At 35.3% G+C, this 12,564-nt stretch overlaps 1 protein-coding gene across 3 annotated transcripts in view; it reads right to left on the reverse strand.

Moving 5' to 3' along the window:
- The window catches only part of LOC101997146 (vomeronasal type-2 receptor 116-like), a 40,337-nt gene that overhangs the window by 14,744 nt on the left and 13,029 nt on the right, over positions 1-12,564 (reverse strand). For 2 of the 3 annotated variants that reach the window (XM_013355250.1, XM_013355249.1), the window contains 3 exons: positions 3,732-4,020; positions 2,643-3,455; positions 986-1,213 (listed from right to left, as the gene is read on the reverse strand). In XM_013355250.1, coding sequence (XP_013210704.1) covers positions 986-1,213; positions 2,643-3,455; positions 3,732-4,020 — 1,330 coding nt within the window. The remainder of the gene's footprint in view (positions 1-985; positions 1,214-2,642; positions 3,456-3,731; positions 4,021-12,564) is intronic. The other variant, XM_026778142.1, reaches the window with a different exon arrangement.

Here is a 12,564-nt window from a genome sequence, read left to right on the forward strand (position 1 = left end):
ACAGAAAAATATAAAGCTGTAAGTTTAATCTAAGAGGAATACAACTAAAGGCTGAAGATGCAGTACAGTGAGAGAATGCACACTTGTGAAGCTTTGGTTCAATCCACATAACTCCCTAAAGAGAGAAATGAAGACAGACAGCAAAATTAATAATGTGTAGCATAGAAAATTAATGTTAAAAATAAAGAAAAAAATCAAGATTTGTTGAAAGGGTAATAAAGCAAATTCCTACCCTATAAAAAAAATCAAAAAAGGCTTCCAGAGGCAATATCATGTCACCTTACATTTGATAAGTCAGAGGTCCATAATTCTCTTGCTATTCAGTTAATACTGACATAGACACAAAGTCCTGGGATCAATATCGGCTACTACTTTAGGTCTTTTCCCAAAGTTACTTATCTTTATGAAAGAGGATCCCTTTGCTCATTTTGGTTTTCATATTTTGAAAGAGAGGAAAAAAACATGAAATTGTGTGGATAGGGAAGTGGGGATGTATCTGGGAAGAGTTAGAAGAATGAAAGCATGATCAAAGCATATAATATAAAAAATTATCTAATAAAAATTTATGATTTGTATGTGTTTACTTTTCTCTTCCATTAGAGTTAGCCTCAATCTTTCACACCTGTGTCCAATGTTCTGCAAAAAGGAGGACAATAACAGTCTAGCTATCAGAATGGTACCAAGATAAGTGTCTCTCTTACTGGACACAGTATAGCACAGTAGTACAATGTATACATTATACATTGTATATTAAAAACAAGGAAGAAATTCTGGAATGATAAAAATTCATTGTATCATATCTGAACTCCTCAAAGTATTAATGAAATGTCTCAAAAAGAGAAATGCGGAAACATAAAATAGGAGGTGAGAAAATTTTCTGTAATGTGATTATTTATTTGTAGTTTGTTATAAGACAGCACAAATCTATCCCATTGTCCACGTTACTGCAGTGTATTGCAAAAGAATACAGTTAAATCAGACCCACCTGTCTACTTCCTGTTGCATGCTCTATCATGTCTTCATATATATGCAGCTGTTGTCCATATGGAAAATATGAGCTAAACTCTCCTATTTTCACCTTAAGTCCAAGACCGTATGGAAAATTCCAAATCTGAAAAATGCTATACTCTTCCTGAAGTTTGTCTTTCTGGTTCATAATCACTCTGTCTCCAAGTGGATTAGTGAAGCGTGTTTTCCTCAGAAAGGAGTGCAGCTGAAAGAGACACACCATTCCATAGTGTGTGTGCCCTTCCTTGAATTCATAAAATGCATTTTATTTCATCTTTTTTTAAATTTATTTATTTATTAAAGATTTCTGTCTCTTCCCCGATTTTATTTCATCTTCAAGTCAGTATTATTGAAGATGTCCAGGGGTGCATTAACCATGAATCCAGTGGACTATTAATACTATCATAATGTTTCTAGAATTTAAGTTCTTTCAGAAAAAAACTTCCTAATAGAAACACAGACATATGCAAATACCAAACACCAACATGAAAACACATGTACACACACACACACACACACACAACATGAAAGAGATACAGAGACAGACAAAGAAAGCGACAGAAGTTCACTTCCATTCAGACATACATAATGCAGCTACTTACATTTTATACAGATATACTCATAAATGCCAACACTCACACATGAAAACAAAGCTAAACACAGTGAGATATATCTACCAAAACAGAAACAGAAAAACAGAAAACTACAAAACACATAGACAGGCCCACAAATACATGCACACATTAATTTACATGACACACATGGAGACAGTTACAGACAAAAACACCTACACAGAGAGATATTGATGTGGTTAGATTTATGCTCAAATACAAAGAAAGATTCTGAGAGGCAAGCAGACAGACAGTCACACAGAAATAAAAATACACATATGTGCAAGCAGTATACAACAGTGAGATCAAAACATATAAACACATGCACTGAAAAAATACACAGAAAAATATTTACAGAAACAAACTCCTATACAAAAAGACATTGACACAAGACAAATTCATGTTCAGTTCCACTTACAGATAGATATGTAAATATACAGAAACAAATATATACACATTAATACAGATACAAACAGAGTTAAACAAGACACACAATCATACAACCATATACAAGAAGAACCATGCATTCACACATATGGATGCAAATCTATCTCCTTAACTGAAAAATGACACTGTTTACTGTGTAATGGCTTTCATTCAGGATGTGAAATAATGTCCCTAGAGCCTACAGTGTGAGCAGAATCAGTTTTGAACACTTGTCGAACATGATCTCATAAGCTGATTATCACATATTTGACAAAAATTCACAAGGATTAATTTTCTCATAAATAAGAGAATTAAGGAGAAAGGACTTGGGCTTGCAATTTTAGAACAGGTGTGGTGATATTCAGGTATTCTGTAACAAAATCAGTGGTCTTCCTTTACAAATTGTATCTTCCACACCATTGCTTTTGCATTAAAATTTATACCAGCTTCTAGATTTACATTGCTTCTGAAAAAAATTTCCAGAAATCTTTCTATTTTATGAAATATTCCCTAATTTAGCAAATTGGGATATTTGACAGACACTTAAAGACTTTGATATTGATTATATCAAATTTTATCTAAAAGATGAAACACTACCTTGAAGCAGCGATTATAGTATCTTTTTCCATTATCCATTGGTTGATTATATACATGCTGAAGAAGCATTTCATGGAAGGCATGGGCCACAGTATACACTACATTATATATGTCATAACTCTCATCACTAAAGGCCATGCCAAAGGTCTGTGCTTTTAGCAATTGCAATGAGGCATTGGATAAGCAACTTTTTAGGGTCTTAAACATAGAAGCTGAGACTTTGCAGTTCATGCTCATCCACTCCAGCTTAGCCAGGAATTCATCAGTGTATTTGAGAGGGTTCAGTGTCTGTACAAAAGTTTTAAAACTAGAAATCTCAGAATGCTTGTATGCAAATGTTATTTTCCAATTGAATGAATTAAGTGGGTAGTCATGCTTACTTGTAGTGCCATCCCACTGTGAGGTGGTGACCCATATTCTCTGTAAACCTAGAGATTCCCATCTTCTAAAGCCCACAGCTAGAATACTGTCTGGGTCACCGTAAATGATAACTACATTTGTGGATGATGTCACTATTTGGTTATAATATACTTCAGCTCTTTGCAAGAATAAATCCATCTTGACTGGGATCACACTCACAAAGGCAAAGCAGACTGTAATTTTTTCCATCTCTCCTCTTAATTGTGTGAGAAATTGAGTACCCTGATCATTGTCTGAGATGGCCAGTCCAATCCAGTTCCAGTTGAAGTAAAGCATCAAAGAGATCATGGCCAGAGCTAAAGATGTGTCCTTGGCAGCCATCTGATACAGAGAGGGAAACTGCTCACGATTGCTCAGAATGGGATGGAAAGGTCCGTAGGTAATCTGAAGGAACTACAACACAGGGAGCAGCATGAGGTGGCACACACTCAGAAGAACTTGTAAACACACTTTCGGTCAAGAGTTCCTTAAAAACTACTTATATATTACTTCTTCCCTCATCTCAGTTTCCAAAAAGGAAATGAAGCACCATCAAGCCTGAATAATAACCATGAACTACACTGTTTAACACAAATTTGAAGGTAGTATAAGCCTCACAATCTACTTAGCATTTAGGATTTATAACAGGAGAATGAGAATTTGTGGCAAACTCACATCACAAAATCTCACCTGTTGAGGTCTGAAGAGGTTAAACATGGTCCCAATCATCACAGATATTTCCAAATTTGGTCCTGTAAGCACCATTTCACACATAGTCTGTTTATAGCAGATATAATTAGGGGGTAAATAATAAACTTCTTCAGAAAATTTCAAGTCACTATAAAATTTAATCCCAAATGCACAATCACCTTCTGGGCATCCAAATACAAATGATGAATTTGGTAAAAGATCAGGGTTCCTGTTGACTTCATCCATGGCAAAAGCTAAGGTCAGTGCAAACTGGATGTTTTTAGTTGTTCTGTAAAAAAAATATGGTTCTTAATATGTACAAAGATCTACAGATGATCCTGTGTAGTCAATAGATGTACTATTTTGAGTTGTACAGTATTCCCAACCACTGCCAATACTGAAACAATGGCCTATGCTTTGAGATTGGAATAATATAAGTAGCTGGAAGCTTGTACTAAGCTTTAAAAGTTAATCAGAGTTCATCTTCTATAAAAAAGATGAGCCATCAGCATCTTTCAAAGAGTTTGTTTTCAACTTCTGGTTTTTGAGTGCTTACTCTAAAGAAAAAGACAATGGCAAAGGTTTTAACCAATCAATATACCTATTCATGTATTTATTTTAAATCATAGAGCAATGTGAAAAATTAAAGAGACATGTGAACCAATAACTTTATCATAATTTCTACAGATGAGACTGTCCTCAAATGTACAGAGATATGCCAGCATGCCAGCTCCAGGTTCTTGGTGCAGAGATTAAGGCCATGTACTACCTTCTAAGTACTCTTCACCTGTTTTATGTTTACAATGAATGTCATATATTCACACTGGATATATCTGACCAATATATTTTTTATACTAACAAACTGCTTTTACTACCTTTCCAGTTACAGTAACACAACAATAGTATCCTACATAAATTTGTATATGCCATTAACATATTTGTAAAACAGAACACGATAAAGTATAAAATGTGAGGAAAATGTTTATGAGGCTTTTTTTGGTAATAAAATTGGGTAACAACTATGTTGGAAGTGAATAATACCAATTTGTGTTTATATTTTTGGGAAGAGCTTTAACTTCTGTCTCTTCCTAGTCATTTCATATCATCTGACTGATAAACATCAATTATTCCTTGGTGCAGAATTGTCTGTATTCTGTCAATCATGTTCTAAATAAACACTGATTGGGAGATAGCCAGGCAGGAAGTATAGGCAGGAAAACCAGACAGGAAGTCAAGGAGGATCAGAGAGAACAGGAGTATTCTAGGAAGTAGGAAACTATTTCTGCAGTCCAGCCCAGATCACCGAAGAAGTAGGATGTGACCTACCCCACTGAAAAATGTACCAAGCCATGTGGCTAACATAGATAAGAATAATGGGTTAATATAAGTTATAAAAGCTAACAAGAAGCCTGAGCTAATGGGCCAATCAGTTTATATCTAATGTAGACTCTCTGTGTGATTTTCTTTGGGGCTTACTGGTTGTGGGGACCTGGCAGGACAGAAACCCCAACAAGAAGCCCCTCATCTTACAGAATGGCACCCAATGTCCTCTTATAATACCTCTTCATTCTAATTAATTTACTCAGAGTAAAATTAATCTATTTCCCACTTAGATATTGTACTGCTATGATATAAATTTTGAATATTTTTATTATCACACAGAAAAAGTGTCATTGAAAATTGAGTAACCACAACAGGAATCTGAGACTAGATCTTGTGAAGCCAAAACACTAATTTCTTTCCCCTAATCATTAAGAAACCTAAATCCCTTGAGCAGTTAGGGTGTCTCAGTAGACTAAATTTCTATATTTGATAACAACATTTTTGTTTGTTTGTTTTTATTTTTTTAACTTTAAAAATAATACAAATAAAAATTCCCACTTCCTTCCCTCCTCCTACTTCCCACCTTCTCCTCCCACCCTCTCCAGTCCAAGAAGAGGGCAAGGCACCTTGCCCAGTGGGAAGTTCAAGGCCCTCACCACTATATCCAGGCTGAGCAAGGTATGCATCCAAAGAGAGTAGGATCTTAAAAAGCCAGTACAAGCAATAGATACAAATCCAATGCCATTGTCATTGGCACCCCAGTCGGCCCCAACTGTCAACCATATTCAGAGGGAACAGTTTGATCCCATGCTCATTAATTCCTAGTCCAACTGTAGTTGGTGAGCTCCCATTAACTCAGGCACACAGTCTCAGTGGGTGAAGCTCTCATAGTCCTGACTTCCTTGCTTATATTCTCCCATCTTCTACTCTTCAACTGGACCTTGGGAGCTCAGTCCAGTGCTCTGATGCGGGCCTCTGTCTCTGTCTCCATCTGTTGCCAGATGAAGTTTTCTATGGTGATATTCAAGATACTCATCAGTCTGACTACGGGACAAGGCCAGTTCAGGCATCCTCTCCTCCACTGCCCAGGGTCCTAGCTGAGGTCATCCCCATGGACTCCTGAAAACCCCTCCAGAGCCAAGCCTTTTGCCAACCCCCAAATGGCTCCCTCAAATAAGATATCTCCTTCCCCTCCCATATCCATCCTTTCTCCATCTCAACCATCCCACTAACGCTAGCTCTCCCCAAACCTCTCCTTCTCCCCTCTCTCTCACTCTTTTCTTTTCCCTCTACCCCTCCTCCTCCATGTTTCAAATTTGCCTGGCAATCTTGTCTGTTTCCAATTTCCATGTTGATCTATACATGATTTTCTTTTGGTTCACCTTATAATTTAGCTTCTCTAGGATCATGAACTATAGGCTCAATGTTTTTTATTTATGGCTATAATCCACTTATGAGTGAGTACATACCATATTCATATTTGTGGGTCTGTGTTATCTCACTCAGGATAGTGCTTTCCATATCCATCCATTTGCATGCAAAATTCAAGTTTCATTGCTTTTCTTTTAACCAATGAGGAGTACTCTAATGTATAGATGTGCTACACATTCTTTATCCATTCTTCCATCGAGGGCATCTAGGTTTTCCCCAGGTTCTGGCTATTACAAATAATGCTGCTATGAATGTAGTTGAACAAAAGTTTTTGTTGTATGATTGGGCATCTCTTGGGTGTATTCTCAAATGTGGTCTTGCTGGGTCCTGAGGTAGGGTGTTTCCTAGTTTTCTGAGAAACCACCACACTGATTTCAAAAGTGGCTACTTCCCACTTTCTCGTCTATCAGGTTTAGTATGGTCAGATTTATATTGAGGTCTTTAATCCATTTGGACTTGCATGGTGATGGCTATGAATATATTTTCATTCTTCTACAGGTTGACAGCCAGTTAGGCTTTAGGACATGCTAGCACATGCTTTAGGACATATACATCAATGAATTCCATCAGTTGATTATATTCTATGACCATTTACTTTGGCCCATATAGGATGATACTAATTGAAATAGAACGGGGTTTTATTTAATAAGTCATCTCTTGCTACAATGCTATAGAAACTGTGAAGTGGTTGGATATATATTATGGAACAATGTAGAGAGTTCTTCTTTTAGTCAGCATCCAGTCTCATAAATTAGAGGATAACTGTGTTTAAAGCAGAACAATTTTTGGACATACTAAAAGTAGAAAAATATCATTAATTCTCTAAAAGAATTTGGATTTGCTTATTGGTGTGCAGGCTGTAAAAATAGGGCAGAAATTTCATACCATTGTTCTGGTTTTCATCGTCTAGTCCTCAAATAATATTTATGGTGACATTTCTTATAACATATAAAGCATTAATATTGTATATTCAAAATTTTGTCAAAATGCTCATTTCCTACATACATAGAAAGTTGTGCATTCCTGATTCCCTCTTTTTGAAAGCATTTCCTCAAACACTGAGATCTTCAACAGTCTTTTCAGAGGTACAGCATCTGAAGTCTGTAGTCCATGTGATGAGTGCATATGAGACAAATTCAGGTAGTTTAATGACATTCCTTTTCCTTGAAGGCATTAAAGCCATTTTAACCAAAATCTTGTCCTTCCATTGTTTTGAGAACTAATAATCAAACTATATCCTGAAAAGTTCTATATTCTAATATTCCAAAGCTATCCAGCTCATTAAAGAACCACAGGTCATTTCCATGTTAAATGCTGATTTTTAAATATTCAACAAAATCCAGAGAGAACAGCAGACCTGTGTGATTCATTTCATCCACTATATAAGACCTATCACTCTTCCTCTTAAACAATCATGAATAATGAGAAGGCAAACTGAATATTTAATATCTAGCAATATATCCCTCCATGACCCTCTGTTCTCAAAGATCAATAACATCTGTTGACTGATTTTTTTCTGCTTTATCTTTCATTTTCTTTTTATTAATTTTTTTTGCTCACTTTACAATTTAGTAGTGGTTGCAAAGAAGTCTTTTGTTGATTATCTTAGAAGCAAATGGAAACTAGGAAGTGACATTCTTATACCATTTCTCTACTCATGTATTTAGTTTGCTCTCAAAATCCTGCACTGAAAATGGGATTTAGGAGGAGACACTTGTTTGTACTGGGCACCTCTGTTTCTGGTGGCAGTGGATCCATGGTGTCTCTCCAACTCTACCTTCTTCCTCCCAGCATTTTGTTTAGTTTTCCTCACCTACCTAAGTTCTGACTTATCAACAGGCAAGGTAGTTTTTTTATTCATTAATGGTAATCACAGCATGCAGAGGGGACTCCCATATTACGATGTGGGAATCCTCTCGAAAACAAAAAGTTTCCATTATTGGAGCTAAAATATTTGCATGTATTTTCACACTCACATTGTCTTTAATAATTAAAAAAAGAAGTAAAACTTATTAGTTGTAAAGAAAAAACATTACTAAATTTTCGTGTAGGCCATAGGCTATCTCTAGACTGCCTCTGTCTTCATGATGTCTGTTCTTTACATACTTATTATCTTCAGTACTTTTACAATGAAGTGCTGTTCAATTTTGTTATCTAATGAGATGATCACATGTTCTTTCTTTTTCTTTTTGCTTATATCATTGAAACATTAGTTGATTATTATATATTGATCCCTGCATGTCTGTGATGATCATTTTGATGAGATTTTAGGTTATGTTTACAATTATTTTACTGAGTATTTCTTCATTGATGCCCACAAAGGAAATTGATCTGTCATTCCCTCCTTTTATTGCTCATCTGTGGTATGGTTATCATATCAGGGAAATAGAGTTATTAGGGAAACTATAGCTCATAAAAATATTTAGGCAATATTTATTTTGTTTCTGTTCTATGGAATAACTTGAGATGCATTTGTGTTAAATCATCTTTGAAAATATAATTCTATTCTGTACTAAAATCATATGACTGCTGGCTTCCCCTTCTTGGAAGATTTATAATGACTGCTTCTCTTCCACGAGGGGTACTGGGTACTGTATCAAAAGATGAACTTGTAAATAAGCACCTTGGTCTATATTCACCACAAAGTCAGACCCTAGAAACCAGTGCTACTATACTATCAGCAACAGCTGAAGCAATATGTCACTACCAATGTCAATTATCTTACTACACAAAACCTCACAGTTCCAGCACAACTGAAGCATAATAAAAGTCTTTAAAACCAACTTCATGAATATGATTGAGGACCTTAAAGAGGAAATGAATAAATACATGAAGGAAATTGAGAAAAGAAACTAAAAAATGTAGTAAATGAAATATATTCCTTAAAGAAAGCAAAGAAAACAGAATCAATTGAAAGAAGTGAATAAAAATGTTTAAGACATAAAATAGGCAGCTGGTACATGAAATAAGACAAAATCTGAAGAAATTGTGCAAAAGGAAATTCTACGTAAGTAATAGGAACTACAGAAACATGGATCACCAAAAGAATACAATAGATGAAAATATAGAAACAATTATCAAAGGAAATATTAAATCTAAAAAGTCCTTGAGATGAAGCATCCAAAAACACTGAAACTCTTTGAAAAGATTACACCTAAGAATAATAGAAATAGAAAAATGAGAATAATCCCAACACAAGTTCCCAGAAAATATCTTTTACATACTACAGAAGAAATTTTTCATAACCTAAAAAGGAGAACCCTAAAAAGGTACAAAAATTTACAAAATGCTTAATAGATCTGAACAGAAAACAGATGCCCTCACAAAATAGTAATTAAAATGTTAAATAAACAGAAAAAGAAAGAATATTAAATACCCCAAGGTAAAAAGTTCAAGTAACATATAAATGTAGACTTATCTGAATTTCACTGCAATTTTCAATGAGTATAAAAGATACAATAATGTTTTCAATTGACCTGTAGATTCCAAGAGAATACAGATTTCAATCCATACCACTATACCCTGCAAAACATTCAATCCTCAGAGACTGGGAGAAGATATCCATCATAAATTCAAATTTAAACAATATCTACCCACATATAGAGCACTAAAGAAGGTACCACAAGGAAAACTCAAACATGAGTGGTTAATTACATGCACATAAAGACAAGAAATAAAGATCCTCTTCCTAGGAAAACAAGAACAGAAACATCCACACAAACCACCATCTCAGCCATCAACAACAACAAATAACAAAAATAGAAATTTAACAATGACTTGTCATTGATATTTAAGTGGTATCATCTCTAAAAGAAAAAGACACAGACTAAAAGAATAAATGTGGAAGGAGTTCATCCTTCTGGAAATAATAAAAATACCTCCAACACAAAGAGAGTCATGCCTCAGAGGAGTTAATGAATGAAAAAAGTTTTCATGAAAATGACCTAGGAAACAAGATAGTGAAGCCTTTTTCACATCCAATGAAATATACTTCAAACATCAAATTAATAGAAGAATATGATAAAAGGTACTTAGTGTAGGAGGGTCTTCTGTCTATGTGTTACATTCATTGGTTAAATAAAGAAGTTGCCTTAGCCTTTTGATAGGCCAGCCCTTAGGTGGGTGGAGTAGACAGAACAGAATGCTGGGAGAAAGGAGGCAATTAAAGAGAGCTGCTGCTATGAAGCTGCCAGGTCAGACATGCTGAATCTTTCCTGATTTTCAATGGGGTTGAAGACAAGATAAATGTAGCTACTTTCCTCTCATGAATGGAAAATTCACAGACAGCCTAGATTCTGTATATTTTATTTTCTTTAAATTTTTTGACTGGGAAGGAGCTAAAAACAGAGAGACATTTCATTTTGTGAGCTGCTAAGCTGATCTAGCATATATGTTCTAAAGATATCATGACTTCAGAATTTGGATCTAAGGATATGATGCTTTGGAAAATAGGTTCTTTTATTTTCACAGAGGATGAGACCCTATAGACCATTTCTAGAACAATATGTTATGATAGACCATGCCCTCCTGAAAGGTTGCTGTGAATACCTTCAAATACTACTTCACTCAAGTGCTGACTGAGATAAACCTAGCAAACAGGATACACCATGAAAGACCTGATTAACAGTGCCCCCATAGAGCATGAAGCAGTTTGGAGAGAAATAACTATGTCCATATTTCCAAATATTGTTTATAAATGTTCTTTTACATTTAAAGGGAGATATGATATAGATATGAATAATTTGCATTGATATGAATCTTGGTTTACTGATACTAATTTAAGATCAATTTTGTTATATGTATTTCTGATCTTGATTAAGGTATTGTGATTGTATAGTTCATTAAAAAATGTAATGTATAATTAGGAAATATAGGTTGTTAATGGATAGTCACTGATAATAGTCAAGCTTGTAGTCATGTTAGTTAGATTTCTTAGATATATAGAGATATATTTCAGTTAGATAGGCATTCTTCATATTTTCAAAGACTACAGGCATTTAAAGTTTTAATAACTTAGGGCTTTTCATGACAATTTGACATGTCTGCTGCTGACAGCACCAAGCTACTTTAAGAGGAAGATGAATACTACATATTCCCAAACTTATTGACAAAGTGATAGCAGTGGTGAAAGAAAATGTCATTTAGGTCAAGAAAACCTGCTTCCATGCTGGGGGGATCTGGAGAGGTCCTTGGAGCCAGGCAAGAGGCCCTGCTCCCATGTTGAGTGTAATCCAAAGAACCCTCCATTTGTCTTCTAGGTCCTTGGAACCCAGTAAGAAAACCTGCTACCATGTTGGGGGGGATATGCAGAGCCTGCCTTTTTGTCTGTAAGGTGCTTGGAGCCCATCAAGAGGCCCTGCTCCCATGCTGGGGAATCTGGAGAGGAAGAGATGAGATGTGTAAGTATCAATCAAGAATTCTTCCAACATCCTAAAAAGCAACATGTTACCACCAGAACACAGCGGACAAACACAACAGGAAGACTTGAACATCTAACCCAGAAGAAGCAAAAGAAGTCAACTTTAAAAGTAACCCCATGGAAATGATGGACACCCTTTAAGAGGAAGTGAAAAAATCTCTCAAAATATAGAAAAGAAGACAAACAAAAAGTTAGAAAATATTAATAAATCCCTCAAAGATACTCAAGAAAGCCAAGAAAAATCAATCAAACAGGTATAGGAAACAGTTCAAGACTTGATGACTGAAATGGAGATAATAAAGAAAACACACACCAAGGGATGTCTGGATATGGAAAATCTGGGTAAATGAACAGGAACTACAGAGACAAGTATAACCAACAGAACACAAGAAATAGAAGAAAGAATCTCAGGCAGTGAAGATACTATAGAGAAAATAGACTTATTGATCAAAGAAAACAACAAATCCAACAACTTCTAAACACAAAACATCCAGGAAATCTGGGACACTATGGAAAGACCAAACCTAAAAATAATAGGGGTAGAAGAAGGAGAATTACAGTTCAAAGCCCCAGAAAATATATCCAACAAGATTATAGAAGAAAATTTTCCCAACATAAACAAAGATATTCCTTTGAAGGTTCAAGAAGCATACAGAACAC

Source organism: Microtus ochrogaster, unplaced genomic scaffold (assembly GCF_000317375.1).
Source record: "Microtus ochrogaster isolate Prairie Vole_2 unplaced genomic scaffold, MicOch1.0 UNK108, whole genome shotgun sequence".
NCBI lineage: Eukaryota > Metazoa > Chordata > Mammalia > Rodentia > Cricetidae > Microtus > Microtus ochrogaster.